The sequence below is a fragment of the Pyrus communis genome, chromosome 15, assembly GCF_963583255.1.
Source record: "Pyrus communis chromosome 15, drPyrComm1.1, whole genome shotgun sequence".
NCBI classification, from domain to species: Eukaryota; Viridiplantae; Streptophyta; class Magnoliopsida; order Rosales; family Rosaceae; genus Pyrus; species Pyrus communis.
This window is the reverse complement of record NC_084817.1, coordinates 6,574,439-6,598,751: the sequence shown is the minus strand read 5'-3', so window position 1 is coordinate 6,598,751 and position 24,313 is coordinate 6,574,439. Positions and strand designations below refer to the sequence as shown.

The following is a 24,313-nucleotide window of genomic DNA, read 5'->3' as shown; positions in this document are numbered from 1 at the left end:
ACACTTGGGAACAGAAATTCACAAAAAATTTATCCCACGTTTCAGTATAAATTTTTTGTTTATTTGATTGTTTTAAGTTCCCAAAAAATCGCGGCAATTGCTCTTCTTCCCATGACAAATGATGCTCGAAAGTTAGACAAATAAGAAATTGTGTAATTTAAAAGTTAATTCAACTGTGACCTCCGTACATGGCTACTCTGTTTTTACTTTCAATTCTCAAGTGCTTTCCCCTCTTCTCTTCCCCAACTTCTGTTTACCCACGTGAAAATTATGGGACATAAGTGGCATAACAGGAAAGAGGACCAATGTATGGCTGTAATACAAGTCAAGTTGAACAAATGTCCTCTACCCTACCACTTTATTATTTGTCGGTTGTCACATCCATCTGAGCAACATCTCTAACTCAAGTAGTGGTGGGAAGAACAAATGTGATACCACAACCTTCGATCCTGCACTTTCTCAGTTCCGATCTCTTGGTTCTCTGTTTCCACTGCTAATCGAAAGATGGCCGAGGCACTCATTTCCGTGCTTCTCGAACAACTGGCTTCGATAACTTACCAGCACGTCGAGGAAGAGGTGAGCCTGGTTTTGAATGCGGAGGAAGATGTTGCAAAATTCGCTGGCAACCTTGAAGTGATTCGTGATGTGCTTGAGGATGCGGAGCTGAGGCAGGTAAAGGATGCCGGCGTGAGAAATTGGCTGGAGAAGCTGAAAGATGTGTCGTACAAGATGGACAATGTGCTGGATGAGTGGAACACTGAAATACTGAAACAACAAGTTGAGAAACAAGAAGAGCACGGTGGAAGTACTTCTCTTGTTACTAAGAAGAAGATGAAGGCGGTATGTTTCTCTATTCCCTCCTCTTGCTTTTGTTTTCGTCAAGTCAGACGGGTAATTCGTGGTCGTGAGATTGCTCTTAAGATCAAACGTCTGAATGAAAATTTAGATGAGATTGCTGAGCAAAGACAGAGATATAACTTTCAATCCATGGAGAGAACGACCATTGAACAACCCGAGCGAGAGGAAACTTCTTCTTTTGTTGATGCATCTGTGATATTTGGTAGAGAACAAGAAAAGGAAGTTTTGGTCAGCAAGTTGTTGAATGAGAGTAGTCAAGAAGAGAGGAGCCTCCTTGTCATCCCCATTGTCGGGATGGGAGGAATGGGGAAGACAACTCTGGCCCAACAGGCTTTTAACGATGAAAATGTTAAAGCCTGTTTTGATATCAAAATTTGGGTTTGTGTTTCGGACCCTTTTGATGAGATCAAAACTGCCAAAGCCATCATTGAGGGTGTCGAAAAAGATACCAGCCCAAATTCAAATGAATTGGAAACTGTCTTGCAATGTATGTCTAAATCTATTGAGGGAAAGAAGTTCCTCCTTGTCCTGGACGATGTGTGGACTGAAGAACAGAGAAAATGGGAGAAATTGAAGTTGCCATTAAACCAAAGTGGCGCCCGTGGTAGTAGAATATTGGTGACCACTCGAAAACAGGATGTTGTTCATATGATAGGAGCTCTCACACAACAGGTCGATTTGGAGAGGTTGAGCGAACCAGATTGTTTGTCAATATTCAACTGCATGGCATTTTTTAGTAGAGATAAGGATAGTGAGTTGGAAGCCATTGGTAAAGAAATTGCAAAAAAGTGCAAGGGTTTGCCTCTTGCTGCAAAGACTCGCAGTCTCATGCGTTACAAGAAAACAAGGAAAGAATGGCAGGAAGTTTTGGACAGTAATATACGGGAGCTAGAAAAGTTTGAGCAACAAGTTTTCCAACCATTATTACTGAGTTATCTTGATTTGGCACCTGCGGTCAAACGATGCCTTTTATATTGTGTTATTTTTCCAAAAGATCATTTGATCAATATAGATTATTTGATTGAGTTGTGGATGTCACAAAATTATCTCTATTCGAAGGAAAAAATAGAGAAGAAAATAATTGGCCAAAGGAGTTTTGATAATTTAGTAATGCGATCTTTCTTCCAAGACTTTGAAAAAGGCAGTGATGGAGATATCTGGGGGTGTAAAATGCATGATATTGTGCACGACTTTCTGCAGTATCTTACTCAACATGAATGCTTTACAATGGAGGTTAAGGGTGGTAACAATACGATAAATCCCTTGGGTGATAAGATCCGCCATTTGACCCTATTGCTTGCTCCCAAGGGTCCATTTCCACGTGTTTCATTTTTCAGCTGCAAAACTGATCTGCGTACTTTTGCAACTTTTGGTTCAAAATTCACCGTTGTGGACTCAACTTTGATGTCACAGTTGAAACATCTTAGGACATTGAATTTGAGTGATAATTCTATTGAAGAGCTTCCGGAAGAAATACGTGAATTGGTGCATCTAAGGTTCATTGATTTGTCTGAAAATTATGATTTGAAAAAGCTACCAAGTGGGGTGTGTAATTTATACAATTTGCAGACATTGCGCCTTGAAAGATGTGGGCAACTTGAAAGTCTACCTCAAGGCATGGGAAAGTTGATTAACTTAAAGCATCTTCATGTTGTGGGTTGCTATGAGCTGAAGTACTTGCCGAAAGGGATTGGGAGATTAACAAATCTAAGAAGACTAGATGTGTGCCCTGTTGGCGGTGGTAAAGACGACGATGAAGCGTTCAAATTGGGAGATTTGAGAAACTTAGACCAACTTCAGGGGGGACTCGAAATAGATATTGATGGGGATGTGGAAGTTGCTGTGGGTGAGGGTGAGAAAGCATCACCCCTGGGGAACAAACAACAACTCTCAGAATTGGATATAATTTTTGAAGATCGGGAAGATGACGAGGGAAGAAGAAGCAGCAGTAGTGCAGAAACACTGAATTTCTTACGACCGCATCCAAATTTGGAATTTTTAAGCATTGCAAGGCATAATGGAAGCACTGCCCCCAACTGGATCACGTCATTAAACAGTTTGAGATTTCTTTGCTTTGATGGATGGAATGAATGTGAAGTTTTACCTCCTTTGGGAAAATTGCCGTCCCTCGAAAGACTAATCCTTTGGAGCATGGAAGGAGTAAAAAAGGTTGGAGTTGAGTTTCTGGGAATAGAAAAGGAAACGTCATCAGCATCATCATGCATTATATTCCCAAAATTGAAAACACTCACATTTAGGTACATGGATGCGTGGGAAGAGTGGAAAGGAGTGGAAGAGTGGAAGGAAGAGGATTCTTATATTACCATAATGCCATGCCTTTCTTCTTTACGTATTTCTCGGTGCCCTCAGCTAAAAACACTGCCAGACTTCTTGCGGAAAACACCACTTCAGACACTTGACATCCAGGACTCTCTGAGTCTTGCACGAGGTTGCCGAGAAGGCAGAGGAAAGGAGTGGCCCAAGATTTCTCACATCCCCAACATCACAATCATGCCTGAATATTCTTATTTTGATTCTGATGATGAGGGCGAAGGCATAGTGGAAGCAGAGGATGATGTTGAGTTGCAGGAGAGGCCTTCCACTTCGGGTAAGTAAGCTCTTTTCTATTTATTTACCAACTCACCCTATTCATTTTACATCAATGCGCTAATTTCAGGGTTGAGCTTTTACTATACTTGCCAAATGACAAGATCTCATGTTCCAACTAGATAAGTTATTATGTATAAGGTTGCAAGGGACTTGTAACTCGGTTTAAGACCATATTCCAGGTGCCAAGTTCAATTTTCCCGATTTGCAATACTCTAGTTTTATTTTATTTTTAAAATCTCCAAAAAGTAACAATTTATAATGTTGCAAGGGTAAAAAGACCATATTCTAGGTCCCCAGGGGTCGATTCCTCCTCTCCCAATATCGTGATTTGCAATGCTCTAGTTTTATTTTATTTTTAAAATCTCTGGATTTGAGACTATAAGCAACTTTAAACCGGAAATTATATGCAAGAAAGTAACAGTTTATGGTCACAAAATTTTGCAGACCTCCAGTTGTGTGATTTAGCTACTAGCAGTTAGAGGGTGTACAAACAATGTTGCCTGACTGTTGCCAGTGCTGCTAATGGACGCAGGAGAGGAAGTGAGATGGAAAGGGAGACAAAGCTGCATGCATTACTAGAACCGGTGGTTGGCTGCTGCATTACAGATTTCATCGGAATCGTCTTTTCCTTTGCTTTCGGGCAGAATGAAGATCGTCTGGACATAGGCACATCAAAAGCGTGTGTGTGTAGTATAATGCAAAGTGATCCAGACTTGTATGAGGTCTTCAGTTGAAGTCAGAACAATATTTCTCAGAAAAGTGTTGTCGAACGACTAGAATATTATTTACTGGACCAGCAGAGTACAGTGCAAATTTTATGTAAATACTAAACAAATTAGTAAAGTTTGGCAGATTAAACGCAAACAACTGAGATATTTGGATATAAACTGTATTATGAAATAGTGCTAATCAAATACAACTAAATTTGCTTCAATATCATCAAATATGCATAAACCCAGGGAAGGAAATAATTCAAATAGAATTGAGATAACCTTTTGCATTTTTGAACACGCGAAGAATATTATGAGTTCTAGCATCCCAAACTCGAACCACGCCATCTTCTAATCTAGAAATCAAATAATTTCCAGAAATGCCATATGCTAAGCAAGTAAAAACTTTGCTGTTCAAAAGTCAAACGTACAAAGTTCAAGTTAAATGAGTTTTGCTCATTCAAAATATACTAAAATGAATATTCCTCGATTCAGTTCGCTAGAATGCAAGGCCTGTCATAACTAAAGGTAGAATGCAGGGTTCTTAAAACGTGCAACAATCTTTGGCAATTATACTTTGAAAAACGAAAAATACACGGTTAAAAATTAGAGAAGTGTTAACTGAAGAAAACTCAAAGGTTGCCTACAGGAAAATAGAGAAACCTGTGATTCGAGAAACAATTGATGATATGCAATCCATTGTTGCTGTTAAGCGGGCTCTCAGCATTAAGGGCTGGTTTGGTATGCTGTGCTTTGAAAAAAAACTGTTTCTACTGTGCTGTGGGAATAAGTAGCTGTGAAATAAAACAACAAAGTGTTTGGTAAACTTTTTTGTAAAAGTGCTTTTGAAAAAAAAAAACAGTATTATAGTGTTTAGTAAACTTTTATGTAAAACAAATGTGAAAAACAGCCGGTTTTTCAAAGCTGGGTTTTGTAGCTTCTTGTTTTTGGCTTTTTTTCACCCAAAACTGTGAAAAAAAATTGAATCTGAATGTTTACCAAACACAAAAACAGCTCCCAGCTTTTTTTTATACCAGCTTTTTTCAGAATCACCTCAGTACCAAACCAGGCCTAAGTGCACCAACGTATATCTTGCCATCTCTACCACTAGCAAAGAAGACATTTTCACCAGGATCCAGTGCAATGACTCAATTATGGTAGGGAAAACAATATTTCTCAATACTCTCCCACTTCCTACTCTCCAAACCTAAGAAATGTACTTCCAAATCAAAATTATAAAACACATGCAATTTCAAGAATGCATTATTTTTTTTGTGGGATGAATAAGAATGCATCAGTACATAATAGGCAAAAGACACGCAATAGATATTGAGGGAATTACAAGTACATGCTACGAAAAATCGAGAAGATAAATCTGAGCATTTAAGAAAGTAAAAGATCAACAAGTCAAGACAAACAATCCACATGTGGATGGTGAATTCATGAATCGTTTTCTCTTATAGTATCCAGACCCCATGTTAACTAACTTTGTCATCATTGTTCAGTACATGATCCGTCCGTTACTAAACATTATTACTATACCAAACACCGTTTATAATTTACTAAAGGCCACGCCATACCTTACACGTGCGATCCTGAAATGCTGACACAATAATGGCTTTGCATCCACCATATCCTGCGCCAACATCCGTTACACAAAGAGTGTGCTCCATAAAGATGGCTTTCTAATTCACTTTGATAATCGTCAAATAATCTGTGAGATTCAACGGATAGAGATATAACCGTTTTCAGTGCATAATTAAAAACAATATAAGATTCAAAAATATACGATAAGAAATGGTTACCCTATAATGCCTCCATCCTCCAACCCTGAAATCGGCAGGGAGCCATCATCCAAAAATACCAAGCAACTAACACCTCTGTCGTGAGCATGCTATTTCTTAAGCAGTCTACCAGTATTAACCTTAATAAATACAAAAAAAAATATGTTCATTAGCATTTCAGAGCTCAAAAAAAGATAAATTCAAAGAGGTGAAAAAAATTGAATAGGAAAGTTAACCTTCCACAAGTAGATATTCCCCGACGTGCCTTCGCTGTTCGCAGCGAGCGAATTGATCGGTTCTTCTGGGAACTCTTGACATCAACTTGCGGCTGCACATCAAAAATCCCAAAATTCAATAAAAATGCAAGCTTTATCAGTTGAGGCAGTTCATCAAACAGGTTGTGTGCATAAGAAGGGAGGTGATCTTACCTTGGACCACGGTCGTGAGGCAGAGGTGCGCAGAGCTTGTAGCGGAGCTGCTCGGCAACGGTGCGGAGGTCCCAGCAGCCGATGCCGGCTTCGACGGATGACGAGGGTTTTTATTGAGCGTTTTGAAATCTCGGACAGAGTGATGGATACGTAAAACGTTGATGGTGCTGCTCTGAGTGCTCTCTGAGATTTTTGCCAGGGTTTATGAATGGCGTGTGGCTAGACACAAAAGGCAGGAAGGTTCTCAAAACCGGGCCGCTGGCAATTGTTTGAAAGTTTCTAATTGTTGTCCCAATTCTGGATCAATTTTTTGCACATCTTTTCATCGTTCAAATTTTTTTATATGATAAAACAAAACAAAACAAAGTTTTTAGTTGTTGTCCACTGTTGATTGATTCGGACATCTTTCACTGCCATCTCTTGAGGTTTTTTATTTTTAATTCAACCGAGTCGATTTGAATTTCAAAATTTTAATTGGCATTTTCTGAATGGAACAAAATTAAGGGTCATTGAAGTGTTGGATGTCATATTTATTCTCATTCCCGCTAAAAGATGACACAAACTTATCATTTCTACCTTATTTGATAAAGTTAGCAATTATGTTATTTTTAATTTTTTATTAATGTTTGATCCACGAGGCGTTCATGCAATTTTAATTAAGCAAAAACAGAACCTCAAGTGAGCCACGCCATGATTTGATAATACTAAAATAAACGTCATAATTTGCTAAGATTGACATGATGGCTAAAAAGATTGAAGGCTTAGGCATAGTCAAATTGGGTAAATAAATGTGTTCTTCCTATACATTCAAGTTTAAACTTCTATTTTCGTTGTTCGAATTAATTTAATGTGAAATATCGTTGATATAAATTAGAAATTTAAAAATGAGGATGCAAAGCGTTATATGAAACACACTTCAAGGTGGTAAAATGTAATTACCTCATAATGTATTGCAATTTTAGGTAATGGGAGATAAGTTTCACACACTTTTTTATCGAATTGAATAATTCAAACGAAAACAATTACCATAATTAAGTGAGATGTTAAAATTTTGTGTGTTTATCAGGGCAATTCGTAGAGGCATTGTGCTCAAATACTGAGATTCGAGTCCTTTAGAATCACGGTTTATGTTTGTCCCTTGTGACTGATGCGTATCAGGTTTCTTTTAGGCCCAAATGGATTTCTCTTTTCGGTTGAACGAAATGGGCTTCCTGTTTCAGCAAGGCATCTCCAATTCGCAATTGATGGTCTTCGGACCAGAAGAGAAAAATATTGGTTAAAAAAGTTCATGCATTACTTGCCTATATACGGCTTTTGAATTTCTTTTCTCTAGCCATAATTATTTAGATAATTTTTATATTCGCCCTTAATAAAAATGGTTTATCCCGATGGACAAAAATGGAAAATGATTGATTCTCCATTTCGCTCCGCCGTCAACTGACCTCTTCACCGACCTCTCTTTTCGCCTTGGTACACTTGGGGGAGGCCGAATGGCTGGATTTGCCAAGACCCTCCAGTGGTCTAATTTAGCTGCTAGCAAGTACAAAGTTTACAAATAAGGGAGTTTTAACAAAATATTTATGGTATTGTTTACTTTTAACGAAAAATCACATTTTTACCTTTCTCTAGTACTATTCACTACACATTTATTTATTATTTTTCATTAAAATTAAAAAAAAAAATTTAATTTTCGTTAATTTTCCTTACAAACAATGATGAGCGTACGATACATCAACAGTCAAAACTCAACTACGCGCCTTGGCACAGGAAACTTGACCGAAGCAAAATCCAAGCTCAAAATGCAAGAGGGTATGGGTATGGATTTTTGTGATTTTATATTGGGCCTGGGCTTTCGGCCCAAAATCCGGAAACAGAGATGGAGAGTGGAGAACCTCGCGGGCATTTCCTTGTTTATCTGCTAAAAATCTATAGATGCTGACTGTGACTGATGGGTCTTCAAGCCTTCAACTTTTGAAGAAGGATGAGAGAAAGTGCTTACTAAAAAAAGCACCTTTTAGTCATAGCAACTAGTACCTCAAGGGCGGGATAGCCATGGCATCTCTCTCCAGATCACCGCCGCTCCTCCACCGCCACTTAAACTCCCTCACCCTCCAACCCTGCCCCCTAACTCTATCCTTCCCTTTCCTCAAAACGACGTTACCTTACCCCCGCCCCTGCGCCCTGAAGACGGGACCCAACGGGGGTAGCAGAATCGGGAGGCCCGAGACGCAGGGGCCCGACCCGGGACTGCTCCGAAAGCCGGTGGTGTCATCCGGGAAGGACTTGGACGGGATTTCGGAGGAAGATGGAAAGTGCGTCGATTGGGAGGATAAGATTTTGGAGGACACAGTTCCGCTGGTAGGGTTTGTGAGGATGATTCTTCATTCGGGGAAGTACGAGAGCGGAGATAGATTGAGTCCTGAGCATCAGAAGACTGTTCTCGAAAGGTTGCTTCCGTTTCATCCTGAAGCTAAGAAGAAGATCGGTTCTGGAATCGATTATATCACGGTAATTTCTGTTTTCTTTATTCGATTGTCTCAGATTAAGCTGCTTTTGAATTAAGCTGCTTTGCAATTCTGGGGTTTAGTGTTTGGGGTGCCAATTTTGATTATTGGGTATTGGTCTTTAATCTTGATTGCCCATTTTAGTGTTTTGGTGCTTTTGAATTAGGCTGCTTTCAAATTAAGCTGCTTTAAACTCTGATGATTGATTACTTGATTGCTCATTTTTCGTTTGATCCCAATGACTTTAATTTACTATAGAAGTGCTTATAAGTGAGAGGATTTTGGCAACTGAGCATCTAGAGAAACATGAATGGTATCTGTTTGGATTTGCCTGTTTCTGGATAGCTTCTCCTATGTTGCTTGTCATTTCTGTTTTGGCGATGATCAGACTTGATTGCTTTCGGGTTTTTGACTACTTTTTAACTTTAACTTTGATTCAAGTCTGGCTCATTAAGCATCATCCACCTTTTATCCTCCCAACTGAGCTACTGGAACTTGGAGATGGTGTAGGTGATGAATGTTATCTTCACCCTTCGTCATAATTTAATATCGCTTCCCCTCCACAAACTCCCACACCACACTCCAATGTGGGAGTGTTTTACCCTCCATCACTTGTTTGTGGAAGATGGTTGGAGCTCAATCTCTCTAGTTCCCCTTAGATATCTAGTTATCTGCATTGTTTCTTATATGGCTTTACCGGTGAATGATAAGTAAGAACTGTTACTTGTTAGTATATGGTGTTTAGAAGGCATATAAGGACTTGACCGAAGAAATGCTAATCAACCCCTTATATCCCAAAAGGATCGTAGGGCATTGAGAAGTATACATGCTTTCAAAATGATGGAACTTGGCTTCAGGTAGTCGTTTTCGAAATTTAAAGCCACTCACGAAAAACTTTTTCTGCATTCAACACTTCATCAACGATGAGCGATTTGGGGGTTTTCTCAAGCATGCTGTATTTGTATTAGAAGTAAATCGGATTCTCATGTGATGCGTTTTTCTGGTTTTGAGTTGACAGGTTGGTTATCACCCTGATTTTGAAAGCTCAAGATGTTTGTTCATTGTTCAAAAGGACGGAACACTAGTCGACTTTTCATATTGGAAATGCATAAAGGGGCTGATAAGGAAGAACTATCCTTTATACGCAGACAGCTTCATTCTCAGACATTTCCGAAAGCGCAGACGTGGTTTATGAAGCTAGATTTGTCGAATCCTCTGACTTTGTATAACTGTATGTCAAGGAAAATTTTTTGTTCGTTCCATATTTCTCGTTATATGTTAATTTTAAATTGTTAGAGAGTAAGATGTTGGAAAATAGCAGTAGTAAATACAGTAAATTCTTTGAAGGTACATGATACGACTTCAGTAAAATGTGAGGCTAAATGCTGTGTTGAATAAAATTGTATTTGGCTTGTTATTGTTCTATCTACAAAATTATTCATTTGGTGTGCATAAGCTAAGAAGTAATCTTGGTTAAATGGGACCATGAAATCTTCAAGCTAGTGGTTATGCTTATGTTGCGGCGGTTAGTAGTTTGAGAGGAGTGTTAGAACAGTCGCCCAAGCACGCGAGTGGCTTCAAGTCATTGATGCATCGGGCTAACACTTGCATCAATGGTTGTTCCCTCACAATTAATGAGAAAAGAAACAAGAAGTAAAAAACAGTGCATTCACGAATTTCTCGGCAGAAGAAACCAGATTGGTAGCATCACAGTCGACAACCAACAGCTGTCTCGTATCGTTAACGTCTGTTCCAAATCCAGCGACAAGGATATCGAGAGAATTTCAATCCTATCCTACCTACACTTTCAGTTTTGTGTCACCGCTGGGGTGATCCTCAACTGATCAGTGCCAAGTGCCAAGCAGACGATAGAGGAACCAGCATGTCCGAAGTCACGTCATGTGATGAGCGTTATAAGAACAATTATTATATTTGTTTCTCTTATAGGTAAATGTGCAAACTTTAGATACTTTCAATTGTATATTTGTGTTTATCTCTCTCGTCACTACAACAAAATATGCAACCAATTACAAGACAGATTCTCTTATAGATGGTGTAAAATGTAATAGAAATGCTAGTAGCAATATTTCATTCGAATCTTCTCCCTTTACCTTCACGGCTTTGCTTCATATTTTCCAATGTTGCACGATGATCTAATTATTTATTTTCTAGGTTATATTTAAAAATCAACTATGTGAGAATCAACTAAACCTACAATCGTTTAATCACATCTAAAAACATAAAATGAGAAGGTCCGACCGAGAAAGTTAGTAGCACCCTTAGCTGTAAATGTCATCTTCTCTAATCCTTTTGCGTTGGAGCGCATCAATCAATTCTGAATCTTACCATACCAAAATAACCAACTGCTGCTTTGTTCTCCCACAACTAAATCCGATGCTTCACTTGCCCAAGAAATAATTGGATGGGATGAGGTTTTGAACTTTGAACTGTTGCGTTCTCACCAATCACTAACTATGAGCAATGCCGGATTCAATTTTCGAACGTTAGAGGGTCTTAATGTTAAAAGTTTAAGTCTTTTTAGATAGAAACAAAACGCGAAGCACACATAAAAATTCAGCTTATTCGACCAGGCATTTCGTCAAACACTTGGTGGACATGTTGTCGTCAACCGAATCATGTTGCGCACATGTCAACAAATATCAACAATATGCCAAAGCAATCTGACTAGTGTTATAGAGATAATTTGTCGAGCACACTCGACACCATATGTTGAGTGCTGTTGAAATATACCTAATATGCATTACATCAAACACTTAATGAGCGTAAAAAAACTCATACCAAATAGTCAAAAAATCTGCAAAAGATTTTCACATATATATTTTTTATAATGAAACCACCTTAATTTCAATGTGCATCCGCCTCATCCCATTTAAACTGAAACAACACGTATGCATTGTGCAGTTATGAACTCACATCTACGAAAGCAATAGCAATACTTTATGCCTTTTTTTTTTAGGTGTGTTTTATTTCTCCAAAATTGTGGATTTGTTTTAGGGAACGTGGCACCATACCATGAACAAATATTACTTGCTAATAAAACCCTACCATTTTTTAAGCCAAAGACTCCAACTACTCCTAAAAAGTTGCTAAATTACAACTACTTCTACCAATTATAGGATGCTAATTAAAATAACTAGCACCTAGAGCATTCTTATGACTGCGATAGACGCATAGGCTGATGAATGACAACAAGTTGAGCTTACAAGTCTTTCATTATTCATTTTAGGGTTTTCTGCTATGCGAATTCATATCTTATGGGAATACGTTTATATATAATTGTTAGATAAACGAGTTTACACTTCTATATTAACAGAAATGTTTATATAACAAAGTAATAAATCAGTTATGTCATCCATAACACTCGTTTCGTCAACATCTAACCTAAACTATAGGCACTACTGTCACCGGTTATTAGTTTTGCTCTTGTAATAGGTGTATATTATTATCATAAGTGATTTCCGCACTCATTTTCCTTTCTTTCTGCGCACTTTTGAATATTTCTGACGTTTGAATGAATAAATATCGCAGTCGAAATCATTTCCCTTAATCATAACTTGTTGGGTTTTGTTCCGAGAATTCACACTGAAGATACACTTGGTTAATCCTGTTTTGAAACTAATCTTTCACAAAGGATAAAGACTCCAACCCAAAAGGGGAAAACTAAATAAGCAAGCATTGCACCGAAGTGTTCAATTTAGGAAATATTTTAGGTGCTCGACAACTTTTCTCCATTTTCTTTGCTTCCAATCCTCGACTGGCAGCAGCAACTATGATGCTCATGGATTGAATTTTTTTGTATGAAATTGCTTGGTGCCAGCACCAAGTGCCTTCTTTTACCTAAAAAGAATCAAAGTGCATGCTTTGTAGGTGGAGATAGCTAAAGTACTAATTATGCTTTGCATAAATGGCCTTAGTCCACAAGCAAAAACCCTACTTCCAACATCAACATGTTCACTTGAAAAGTCTACTACATAAGACAAATACATGGCAGCATCTTTCACTTTTATGGACTTCGTGGTTGCTGGTCGGGACTGGACAATATTGGAATTGAGTCGGAATCAGTCTTTTACAATCTCACCTATTTACATGAGATTTGTAAAACATACTATGTCAAACTATTGTTCAATTTAATAAACCAATTGCATACATTCATAAGTTTACTAGAAAACGGTCAGAATAGTAGTTTATTATGAACCTCGCAAACCCAAACTTTCTTAAATTCAAAAAATTGACGTCGTATGACAACACACAATTAAAATTGAGTCGAAGCCAATCTTATAGTCTCATCCCTTCTAGATGAGATTTGTAAGACAAAATATGTTGAACTTATTCGATGTATCCAGTCCAATCCCTACATTTAGAAGTTCATCAAATAACGGGCAAAACATTAATGCAGTTTGACAAAGCGAACCAGAACTTCCTTAGATTAAAAAAAAGTTGATTATTTAATAAGGTTGTAACAGTTGTAGGGTGAGACAATGAGATTAAGAGATTAAGAGATTCGGCTGACCAATTATAGACAAACAACTTTCTATAATTGCGCGTGCTACAGTGAAAGGATCAATTAAATTATACGAAATTCACTTTTCTAATCAAATTAAAATAAAAAAAATACTATTGTATGAAATACGTCTGACTTTCAGTATCAATCCTTACCCTTGGTCTTTGATACATAGCACTAATTATGTACTTAATTCACAATTTTGTAAATAACAAGTTATAATTAAAGTATGATTGATGCGTAAAATGTAATTTAAAAATCTTCGTCGGTACAAGATATAAATAAGACTGGATGCTACTTGATCGAAAATACCTACTGCAGTTAGGAGACTTGTATAATCATTCTCCTCATAAAACATATTATACCCGCGAAGGGTCAAGTACCTTTTTTGTCCTTTTCGGAAATCAAGGTTAGTGTATGTTTCCATTCGGCTTATTTTTGGAGATTTTTTAGTGTATTGGAAACAACCTAAAACATCTTATAAAATAAGTGATTGAATACTTAAAATAAAATTTTAACTATTTATATTATGACATTTCGTATATTGAACCGTGTTTCTGATATATCGAAAAATTTCTCTTATTTTTGATAGATCAGTATTATAACTTTTGGTCTATCATTATTTGGGCGGCTCATGCACTCAGTCCACAACCTTTTGAAACACTCCTTTATATGAACTAGTTTTTTTTTTTTTTTTTTTCATATCTAGCTAACATCTAAACTACTAGATCATGCATGTCATACTTTCTTTTTCACTTCAAATGAGCTTTTAGTTCAAGTTTTAATTTATTCGACCAAAAAAATTCAGTCATTCTTTTGAGTAAATGATTTTCACTTGTTTTCTTTTTGTACTTTTTTATTATATTTAAATACCTTAATTTTCTTTTATTAACTTTATTTTTGGCACTCCAGCTGGGCCGATTGCGTAATTATGATTTAATTAATCAAGGACTACAAAAAAATAGGTAGTGCAAAACTAAAAAAAAGAAAAAAAGAGAACAATGTCTGTAAGTCTCTCTCTCTCTCTCTCTCTCTCTCTCTCTCTCTCTCTCTCTCTCTCTCTCATGTAGAAACGAATCAAAACTTTTTAGGAAAATTAATGAAAAGAGCTTGAAAATTTTAAGTTTTAATCAAAATGATAAAAATGTGTTGTGAGTGACTGTTGACTCTAAAAATTACAAAACCTACGTGGCGCGCAGGCCAAGTAACTAATAAACTAACTACGTCCTTCGGTTGAATGCGGGGCATGCCAACTCGTCGGCCGAGCTCAGCCGAGGAGTAAAATTCGTTGATGTCGCGTTGAGCACGTTGTTGACTTCTTTATCTTACGACTGCGATCGAGGAAGGAACACTCTCGGTCTTTGGGTTCCAGAGCCTGAAGACAAGGTTACTAATTCTGCGAAATTCACAAATCGTCGACGCCCGATTTGGTCACTGTGATTATATTCGTAAGAGTATAGGCACGTCGAATCGACACCAAACTATATGGACACAGGTACTTAAATGTGATGTATGTCTTGATGGTGAATGTAGTTTGGCCGTCGGAATGCCGAACTCTGAAACTCACTTGTGAGTATCCAATCATAAAATCACTCGGCGTCCAGTACGCCGAATAACGCAATTCGTAACACCTTACTACACCGAGAGGGCTAGCAAGGTGACCTCTACCAACAAGGGTTCGAAAACCCTTCTCGGCAGAGACTTAGATAGGTAACCAGTCGGCCTCGACGCAGTGCTGTTTATCCAAACTGAAGGTGCTTCTCGGTCGGCTGATTCTGCGGCAACAATGCTGTTTATCCAAACTGAAGGCGTTCACCGGGTGCCTCCACAGTGCTGTTTATCCCAACTGAAGGTGTGTCGGCAGAAAAAGAAAAGGAAAAAATCTCAAGGTATTTGAGAGGCTTTGCGCAGGGTATGTTGAATTGAAGGTCCTTCTTTGTTGCATGATTTCTTGTATTTATAGCACCCGTTCCTTGAGACCGAATCGCGCCCTTATCTGGATTGAGAGTCCTTGTCCCGTTCCAACTTTACTTCGAACAAACCTACTCCCATTAGGACTTTGAACTTTCCCCTCTTCCGAGACTTTATTCTGTGCTGACCAGGAATCCTGGTTGCACCAGGACTTCCTCGACCTTTTTGTTTATCTGGATTATTCCTTCTTAGGATAGGACTCGACCGACCCTGCTAACTGGTCCGGAATCTATCAAGCAACCCATAGTAGTTAACATAGCTTTGGGCCGAGCCCAACCCTGTGCTCGGCCCAACAATACTATTTCGGGCCCAAACAGTGACTTTTTAAAGTAAAAAAATTATTTTTCGTTAAAATAAACAGTATCGAAAATATTTCGTTAAAACTCTCAAAACTTTTTCTCCCCAACCCTCGACCACTTTCTTTGGTTGGGGTCGGTGGCAACCAAAATGTTTAAGCATGCTTTTCTCTTTCCCCAACCTCTTCTTCCTTTTTCTTTTTATTTTGGATTTTACTTTCGAGTCTTTCTCAGTTTGCTCTGAACTTGTTATTGAAAATTACGAATAATTACAAGGGTCTTATCGTACAACCATCAAACTTAAATTACAGATTTTTTCCTACGAAAATATCTGAAATTTTGTCCTCAGGACCGACGGTTGTCGGTTCCTCGCTTTCACGTGCACCAAACAAGGAAAAAAAAAACCCTTAAAAATATAGAAATTTAATGTTGTGGACGAAAATGCCCTGACCAAACGTGAGTGGACCAACCGCTTTTTCTGTGAGTGCACTGCAACCCACTAGTTCTTATCCCGTCGCCACCACTAACAAAATGCAAACCACCAAATCCGGCCCTCCATTCGAAAATACCCGGACGGTCCAGATCCTTCCACATCGCACAACCTCATTGGTCAGCGGTCACATCAAATCCTCCCACTCTCATCTCATTGGTCCACGCGGCCCATTATTTTAATAATTTAGTAATTAAATAATAATAATAATAATCGCCCACCCTCCCCACTGCCCGGTGTTTTAAAAGGCTAAGGCGAAGGGCAAAGGAGCAGCAGACACTTGGCGCTTCCACCAGAGCCCTAAGAAGCAGGAGGAACCGCAGCCACCGGACACCACCAACATTTTACCAAAAATAGTAACAAGGTAAATTAGAAAAGAAAAAAAAAAAAAAAAAAAAAAACCCAATTCTGTCTCTCTCCCTCCTTTTTTTGTTCATCTTAAATTATAATTTTTATTTTTTTAATGCTTTTGGATGATAGGGTTCTTCAAAGTTTCAGTCTTTACTTCTTATCTCTTGCTGTGGATTGCTGATATGTGTTAAGACAGTGCTTTTTGATCTGGGGATTTTTTTATTTTTGCAAAAAATTGAATTTTGATAGCTTTTTTTAGGCAGATTTTTCGTATTTTCGTGAAAAAAATCTGAGCTTTGACTGAAATTTGAGGAGGGGTAGCTGAGATTTTGGTCTGTGCTCTTCAAACTCTGTTTTTTTTAACGGGTGAAAGTTGACACTGTTGAGTTCCGTGAGCTGAAGGGAAGCTCTTTTAGTAAACAGTCATAGACAGTGCAAGTAAATACCTGAACTTTATTTATTTTTTTCTGGGTCTTTGTTTTTTGGCTCAGATTTCACAGAAAATGGGAACCAACATGAACTTCAAGGGATTTGGGAACGAACCGCCGATAGCGAGGCAGTCGTCGATCTATACGCTGACGTTTGAGGAGCTGCAGAACACTATTGGAGGCTCAGGGAAGGATTTTGGGTCTATGAACATGGATGAGCTCTTGAAGAGCATATGGACGGCTGAAGAGACTCAGATTATAGCACCGGCTGCCGGCGGCGCTGGTGGCCAAGACGGGCTTGGCCACGGCAGTGGGGGTTCTCTTCAGAGGCAGGGCTCTCTGACCCTGCCCCGGACCCTGAGCCAGAAAACTGTGGATGAGGTGTGGAAGAACCTTTCGAAAGAAGGAACGGGTGCCGGCGGGTCTAATATGCCTCAGAGGCAGCCGACTTTGGGGGAGATGACTTTGGAAGAGTTTTTGTTTAGAGCTGGGGTTGTGAGAGAAGATGCACAAGTGGCTCCAAAGCCTAATGGTGCTGGTTTTTTTGGTGATTTGTCTCGCTTTGGTAATTCTGGTAGTTTGGAATTCGAGTTTCAGCGACCGAATAGCGGTGTTGGTGTGATGGGGAATCGAGTTTCTGAGAACGATAATCATCAGGTTCCGAATCAAGGTTCAAATTTGCCATTGAATGCTAATGGGGTTAGATCAAGTCAGCATCACAGTCAGCACCACCAGCAACAACAACAGATGCCACAGCAGCAGCAGCAAATATTCCCCAAGCAACAACCTGTGACTTACAACACTTCTCAGCTGCCTATGGGACCAAATGCTCAGTTGGGTAGTCCTGGAATGAGGGGTGGGATGATGGGAATCGGTGATCCAGGTTTGAATGGCGCTTTGGTTCCGAGTTCAGGGATGGGAATGGTTGGGTTAGGAGCTGTTCGTGTGGTGACGCCTTCACCTGCGAACCTGTTGTCATCTGATGGGATTGAGAAGAGTAACGGTACTGATACGTCGTCTGTGTCACCGGTGCCTTACGTGTTTAATGGCGGTTTTAGGGGGAGGAAGGGCGGCGGGCCTGTGGAGAAGGTTGTTGAGAGAAGGCAGAGAAGAATGATTAAGAACAGAGAATCAGCTGCCAGGTCCAGAGCTCGCAAGCAGGTGAATGTCTTCTTTGTTTTACTGCTTTGTCAGGCATATATGTACGGTTTCAGCTATAGTAAATTTGAGATATTAATTACAATAATACAGAATTTCAAGCTCTGTGAAATGTAAAAAGTAAATAAAGAAACCATTGAATGGAGGTGTGAAATTTTATCAACTCACTATTTATGTTTGAAAGATGGTATGTTTGTATGAGTTAGTATTTGGAATTAAAGAGATTGTGGATGCGATCTTAAAAGTTCAAGCTTATAGGATCTGTGTTAAGCTGCTAGCTTTGATACGATTAGTAGATCCTGAACTCAAATCGAAAGTCAGCTGATTCTTAACAGTTATACATTTCGCGTCCTTTCGGCGAAGATCAGGTTTTAGTTCAACATCTTAATAGATTTAAGTTATAGAGCAGTTATACATTTTTTGTCCTTTCGGCCAAGTTATAGAGCAAACTTATGGTGGACGCAGATGCAGTGAAGCTTTTTTTCCGTGATTAGTATTTAAAAGTAGTTCTGGAGAAGGTTAGAAAAAAAATATATTTACAGTGGCATCAAGATTGAACAAATTCATCTTGTTGTCACTTGTCGCCTTATCAATTTTGCTCGACATTGACCTTTCTGCATTCATCGTCTAATGACATTTTGTATCCCAAAACTTCATGGAAGATTCATGCGGCAGAATGGTAAATGTGATAGTGATTCGACGTGTCAAAGAGACAAAAGATTTTGAGAAGTTACAGTCATGACAAGTTTTTAAGGATCCTGTTTATTACAAGGTAATGGAAACACTTGCTTTAAGTGTAAGTAACGTTAAGTAGTCGTGTGTATAATGTCGAATCGTTAGAGCATTGAATAAGTTCCACACCTTCGAACGTTAGTTCTGCTTTGAATAGAACTGCATTGGATAAAAAGAGGATGACTATATTATTGCATTTTATTCTATCTCGTAGTTTTCGTCATGGTTCTTATATTGTTTCGTCTTTGTGCTTCTGCCAGGCATACACAACGGAATTGGAAGCAGAAGTTGCAGAACTGAAGGAGGAGAACCAAGAGTTGCAGAAAAAACAGGCTGAAATGGCGGAAATGCAAAAGAATCAGGTACTTCGATTGTTCTATTTGGGAATTCTTTTTTATTTGCAACTCCATTGCAGTGACTGAACTGCTCAATTGTTTCTACGCAGTTCAAACTAGCCAGTCTGAGCATTTTTCCAATAAGTTTTGTTATCAAAGTCCCTCGAACAATATTATCTTCTAATAAATCGCCAAAATTTAGAATTTTCTGCAATCTGGTGTTACCTGTTGTCATAGTATTATTACTTGAAAAAGGCTCAAAACTGCATTAAAATTGCTGCTTAACAATTTATATGACTCTGGATACATCAACGTTTTATAATTTTTGATGAGTTGTTTGGAATTTGATCACTTAGCAGGACATGGAGATTATAAACCTTCAACGAGGAAAGAAGCAATGCTTGAGAAGAACAATGACAGGTCCGTTGTGAAGTGTCGGGGCTGCAAGAGGAATGTGATTAGATGGGGCGTGCTGTACATATTCAAAGGAGCACATGTCTTGTGGTGTAGATTTTGAGAGTTTTAGTGTGCGCTGTAGATGTGAACTTTACATATCTATTTACTTGATATTCTTCTCCTCTGAGTATTGTTATGAAGAGGGAGAGAAGAGAGAGAGTAGGTAGAAAGAGGGGAAGGAAGAAAAAGGAAGGAAGAAAAATATGGTCAGGATTTCACATGTTCAGTTTACGACGTAGTCTACGTTAGTCAAAACAGATTCCGACTGCATATTTGTGAGTGTTGTGCATCAAACCATTTGTGTTATCTTTGGGTTTTGTTACTTCTTTTTCAAAGATTTTTAGCTTTGTTTTCTGGAACCGATTTTAATTTTATTTTTCTTTCAATAACTCAGAAGTCATCACTTTACTCTCTGAAACTCAAATTTCGCTTCACTTTGCTCCTTAGAACTCGATTTTGATCTCATCTTATCCCTTGAAACTTGAAAGTCGTTTTTATAAAACTAAAATTCACTTCATATTGCCTTTTAGATTTGCTCATTTCATGTGGATTTGATTTGGATGCGCAAGGCTAATCAATTTCTTCCTTTATTTTTTGCATCTCTTCAATTTCTTATAAACTTAATATTCTTTTATTGCTAAATTTTAACTCATAATGAAGATTTATAATCAAATTTTTTGTACATATGGTATAGCCTTACTGAATGTTAGGTCTCACGTGTTTTATGAGGTGACTTATAAGTTTCACAAGAGAAGAGACAGTCCACAAGTCAAAACTTTACTGATGACTATTGAGTTATAAAAAGCAAAGCGTGATCAAAATGAAGTTCCAAATGACAGCTAAAAATAAGCCTTTTTTTCATTGGTCCCGTCACAAACTCGAGACTCAAAACGGTCGAAGTGATGTAATTTGACGATCCCAGGAATATACGGTCGTCTCATGTTCACACCAACCTTGCGTTCTTCGTTGTGAAGGAATACTACTTAACAGTGGAAAATGAACTAAGAATAATGTTTCGAATGAGCAACAAGACTTAATTGTCAGCGAATTGGTTTTTCCGACTCCCGGCTGATCGGCTGCTCCAGCGGTCCAATAGCGTTGTTATATTCAGATTCCGAAACCACAGGTCTAGTAAGGATAGCCTGAAGTGCATTCCATGTCCTTCTAGGATATCATCTTCCTGCGATCCCTTCCTCTAAATGATCTGGCAACAATCTGACCACCGACGGGCTTGCACAAACCAACATCAACAACAGAAGTGCTGTGTCTCTTTTCACAAGACGGGGATGCTTCGTCCATGTAATAGTCAAATAACATTGCCAGACAACGAACCTGATGAGATAAGATATTATTTTCTTCACTTTGAGGTAACATCTTCACCATAAACAGATTGACCTAGAAGAATGAAAAGGAAACTGTGAATTCCAGTTCCGAAGAGGAACAAAAACTGTAGTCATAATCAATACACTGCAAACAAAGGTAAGGTGATCATACTTCTGTGCTGTGGTGCAGATAAAATAAATGCAGTCTAGATCGTTTGCTTGTCAAAGTGCAATAAAACACGCCCTCGACTGATTTATTCATGATAGTTATTCCTATGTTATCAACTGCTTACCTCTGCTTCCAATGCACGAAGTTCATTGTAGCACTCGGACTCATCACTCTCTTTATGGTTTTCTCCGGATATAGTCCACAGACTCGATGCAAAAAAGGGCGGCCTCAAAGGATACTCCATGCTGATCCTAATCCGCCGCAATAGAAATGATAAAAATGTCAAAAGGTAATGTTTGATGCAAAAGCATTAAAAAATATACCCCATGAATCATTAGCTACCTTGGCTTCTAGCGTCATATTCCTCTTATCCTTGTCTATTTTCCGGGTCAAAACAACACAAAATTCTCTGACCCCAAAATCCACCCATGAATTTTCAGAGCTTTCAACAGATGCTAAATTTTCTTCCTCTAGCACAAGTGTAGGTTCGTCAAGATAACTCTGTGTATCCAGAAAAAGATCTAATCTGCATCATGTTTCTTATAACTTAGGGATTTGGTCTTGCTGATTGGAGGTCTTTTTGAAAGTAAAGACAGCCGTCCAGAGTGGTCAAGATTAGCTCCTTTATGGTGAGAAAGTTTATTCTCTTTGACAATGGATGCAGCTGGAACCAATGATGGAAGTTCTCCATCTTCTCTGATACTCTCCTGCTCTTCCTTTGAAGGACCAGACCGTCCAACCAAATCAACATCCATAGGTTCTTGACCCTGCTCCTTATCTATGACAGACAAAGATGATGCCACATTAGGTGAAGGGCCTACAGATGAAAAACCATGCAATTTGCACAAAGGGGTATGCACAGCCCATGGAACACTTTCACAAGACAAAGACGGCCATTTAAGCTTCGTAAGTGGTTCAATCTGTTCCATGTAATCCAATCAAAGAATGCCAACTTCTCAACATAGGGCATACCCAACCACTCACAAACAAAACACAAAGGGACTTGCAAAATAAAGAGAATCTGTCTCGCATAGAAGTTATAGACAGACAGAATGGAATTAAGATCCAAAGAAAGGGGCAAGCACTAAAAGAAACAAGCATAATACAAATTAGCTACTTTATATCAGAAAAATGCCAATAGCAGTCGCAACCAAGTAAAACAAAACACTAGAGCTAACATTAGGATTTGATCACATTGTAGTATCCTTGTCCTATAGATTTTCTAGAATGTTCTTGATGATTCAAGACTCTAAATATAATGAGCATTGACTCACACAAGAGCCATCTGAGCTTTTATCCGAGAATGAATTCTTCGCACAATTGTCTGTATTCGATTCTGCTGGCGGTAAAGTGACAGACCAGATATAACAGCGTCATTTTTAGTGGTATCGCCACTTGAAGTTTCAGGGGCAGCAAGCAAAGGTGACACCTCAGGCAAGAAATCAATTCCTGCCAAATGTTGGGCCCACTTATATGGACGGGAAGTTCTCTTTTCATCAAATGCAGGAACATCACCAACAACAAGCTTGGCTGACTGTATTAGTCAATACAAAATAAGTATGAGAATGATGAACCCTTAATAGAATAGACATCAGATAGAAGAGCACAAAGATAACCAAATGCCAACAAATAGAGGAGGCTTTACTACCTGATGCGGAAGCTCAAGGCCAGTGTCATCTGGGAATAGGTTGCATAACATGTCATTTTCCGCTGCGTCATGGGATCCTTCAATTCCAACGCATACAACATTCAACTTCAACAAAAACTCAAACTTGAGTGTGATAAGTTCTGCAGACTTGGGATCAGAAACCTCATCATCATAGATATGAAGGATGATTTTCAGCGGATGAACTTGATACAATCCTGACTGCTCAAGGTTTTGCTTGACTGGAACCCTCTTTGGCCGTTTTCTCCTTCGCTGCCCATCATTATCCTCATCTGGTGCATCATCCTCCCTACTAGTCTCTACATTGGTAGAAACGCCTGTTCCATTACACAACATTAGTATTTATTTATCCAGACTAAGCTGACCGAAACCAAATCCAACGAAAAAAGCACTCGAAGATTAAGTTTTCAATTGGGGAACTTCAAACCTACATGAAACATCAAAATTTATATTCTACATGGTAAGAGTCGAGCATTACTTACCAGTGTCCTTATTTGCTTGCTGGTGGGCAAAAGCTTGAGCATCCTTCACACTCCCCACAATATCCAACTCAATTTGTTCGTCAAACGCCTCCTTCTGTGCCATGAACTGCGAGTAAACTACATAAAGAGGTGGCGGAAGCAACTCCGCTGAGTGGTGCTGCTTGAGCTTCTTGGTATGCTGAATCCCCAACTGGTTCTGCACCGGCAAAGACACCTTCTTTAGCGACTTCAAGTGCGAAGGAAGGCTGGACAAGAACTTCTTCCGATTTGCAATCATCTCCAACAGATCCTTCTTATGAATCTCCAGCTCTTCATGATGCTTGCAGAGCTCCTTGCGCTGGTGGAGCTCAAAATTGAGCCTCTTGAGCATAATGTCGTGGCCCGCATCATTCGACAGCGTCGGCTTCTTGATATTGGCCGGTGTGTCGCGAAAGAATTCTTCTTCCGGCACCAGCTCGATCTCCGGGTACTTGGACTTGAAGTCCTTGCAAGCTTTAATGGCTTTCACGTAGTGGCTCTTCTCGTACATCAGATTGTGGAGCTGCAGCGTTGTCAAGTCCACCGGCGCCTTCGCGCTCTCCGTCTCGGCCTTCATTCGGTCCTCCTCGAGCAAGATCGAGCGATTCGCCTGCAAATTCCAAATTCAATCAAACAAAATCCCCAACTTTCAACCACAAAAAAAACCGTAAAGCCCTAATCTTTTGATAAATGTGAAACCCTATAAAGATTTCCGAACCTGGCGGAGGGTGACGAAGTTGAGGAACATCTGAGTGACGAGCTCGCGGAGCTCCGATTTAGGTTTGGCTTCTTTTTTAATGGCGAGCATCTTCGCCACTATGTCCTCCACCGAGGATTTGCTCTCCTGAAGCATTTCGTAGGGCGATTTCTCCGGCTTCTTAGGCGGCGGCGGCGTGGCGTCTTCCTCCACCAGCATCCCCTCCTCTATCTCGTCGTCCTCCATTGCTTTCCCTTTATTTGATTTTCCTGTGCGACTCGCTCTGGTTTATTGAAAGGGGAAAAGAAAGACCGAGGACAAAACAA

At 39.1% G+C, this 24,313-nt stretch overlaps 3 protein-coding genes and 1 pseudogene across 5 annotated transcripts; 3 read left to right on the top strand and 1 right to left on the bottom strand.

The window, feature by feature from the left end:
- Window positions 1–114: 114 nt before the first annotated feature.
- Window positions 115–4,875, top strand: LOC137717432 (putative disease resistance protein RGA3). Of its 2 annotated transcripts, none has more exons than XM_068456803.1 (2): window positions 115–3,466; window positions 4,001–4,875. In XM_068456803.1, the coding sequence occupies exons 1-2, from the start codon at window positions 505–507 to the stop codon at window positions 4,045–4,047; spliced, it is 3,009 nt and encodes a 1,002-aa protein (XP_068312904.1). In that variant the 5' UTR covers window positions 115–504; the 3' UTR covers window positions 4,048–4,875. The 2 variants fall into 2 exon arrangements, with proteins under 2 accessions (XP_068312904.1, XP_068312906.1); XM_068456805.1 differs by having other exon boundaries at window positions 3,913–4,869.
- A 3,470-nt stretch (window positions 4,876–8,345) lies between these two features.
- LOC137718025 (protein DCL, chloroplastic-like) lies at window positions 8,346–10,311 on the top strand. The gene is made up of 2 exons (XM_068457547.1): window positions 8,346–8,898; window positions 9,913–10,311. The coding sequence occupies exons 1-2, from the start codon at window positions 8,443–8,445 to the stop codon at window positions 10,087–10,089; spliced, it is 633 nt and encodes a 210-aa protein (XP_068313648.1). The 5' UTR covers window positions 8,346–8,442; the 3' UTR covers window positions 10,090–10,311.
- Window positions 10,312–16,411: 6,100 nt separating this feature from the next.
- Window positions 16,412–19,939, top strand: LOC137717465 (ABSCISIC ACID-INSENSITIVE 5-like protein 5). 2 transcript variants are annotated; one of them, XM_068456851.1, is made up of 4 exons: window positions 16,412–16,537; window positions 17,016–18,113; window positions 19,103–19,204; window positions 19,537–19,939. In XM_068456851.1, exons 2-4 carry the CDS (start codon window positions 17,028–17,030, stop codon window positions 19,606–19,608), a joined length of 1,260 nt encoding a protein of 419 aa, XP_068312952.1. In that variant the 5' UTR covers window positions 16,412–16,537; window positions 17,016–17,027; the 3' UTR covers window positions 19,609–19,939. The 2 variants fall into 2 exon arrangements, with proteins under 2 accessions (XP_068312952.1, XP_068312951.1); XM_068456850.1 differs by having other exon boundaries at window positions 19,534–19,939.
- A 515-nt stretch (window positions 19,940–20,454) lies between these two features.
- On the bottom strand, window positions 20,455–24,295 carry LOC137717804 (THO complex subunit 5B-like; annotated as a pseudogene).
- Between the last annotated feature and the right edge of the window lie 18 nt (window positions 24,296–24,313).

Bases quoted from the DNA above. Each gene is read 5' to 3' on its own strand.
- LOC137717432 (XM_068456803.1), top strand. From the start codon at position 505: ATGGCCGAGGCACTCATTTCCGTGCTTCTCGAACAACTGGCTTCGATA. The intron at 3,467-4,000 runs GTAAGTAAGCTC...TAATGGACGCAG, and splicing joins GGAGAGGCCTTCCACTTCGG to GAGAGGAAGTGAGATGGAAA.
- LOC137718025 (XM_068457547.1), top strand. From the start codon at position 8,443: ATGGCATCTCTCTCCAGATCACCGCCGCTCCTCCACCGCCACTTAAAC. The intron at 8,899-9,912 runs GTAATTTCTGTT...TTGAGTTGACAG, and splicing joins CTGGAATCGATTATATCACG to GTTGGTTATCACCCTGATTT.
- LOC137717465 (XM_068456850.1), top strand. From the start codon at position 17,028: ATGGGAACCAACATGAACTTCAAGGGATTTGGGAACGAACCGCCGATA. The intron at 18,114-19,102 runs GTGAATGTCTTC...TGCTTCTGCCAG, and splicing joins GGTCCAGAGCTCGCAAGCAG to GCATACACAACGGAATTGGA. The intron at 19,205-19,533 runs GTACTTCGATTG...TTGATCACTTAG, and splicing joins CGGAAATGCAAAAGAATCAG to CAGGACATGGAGATTATAAA.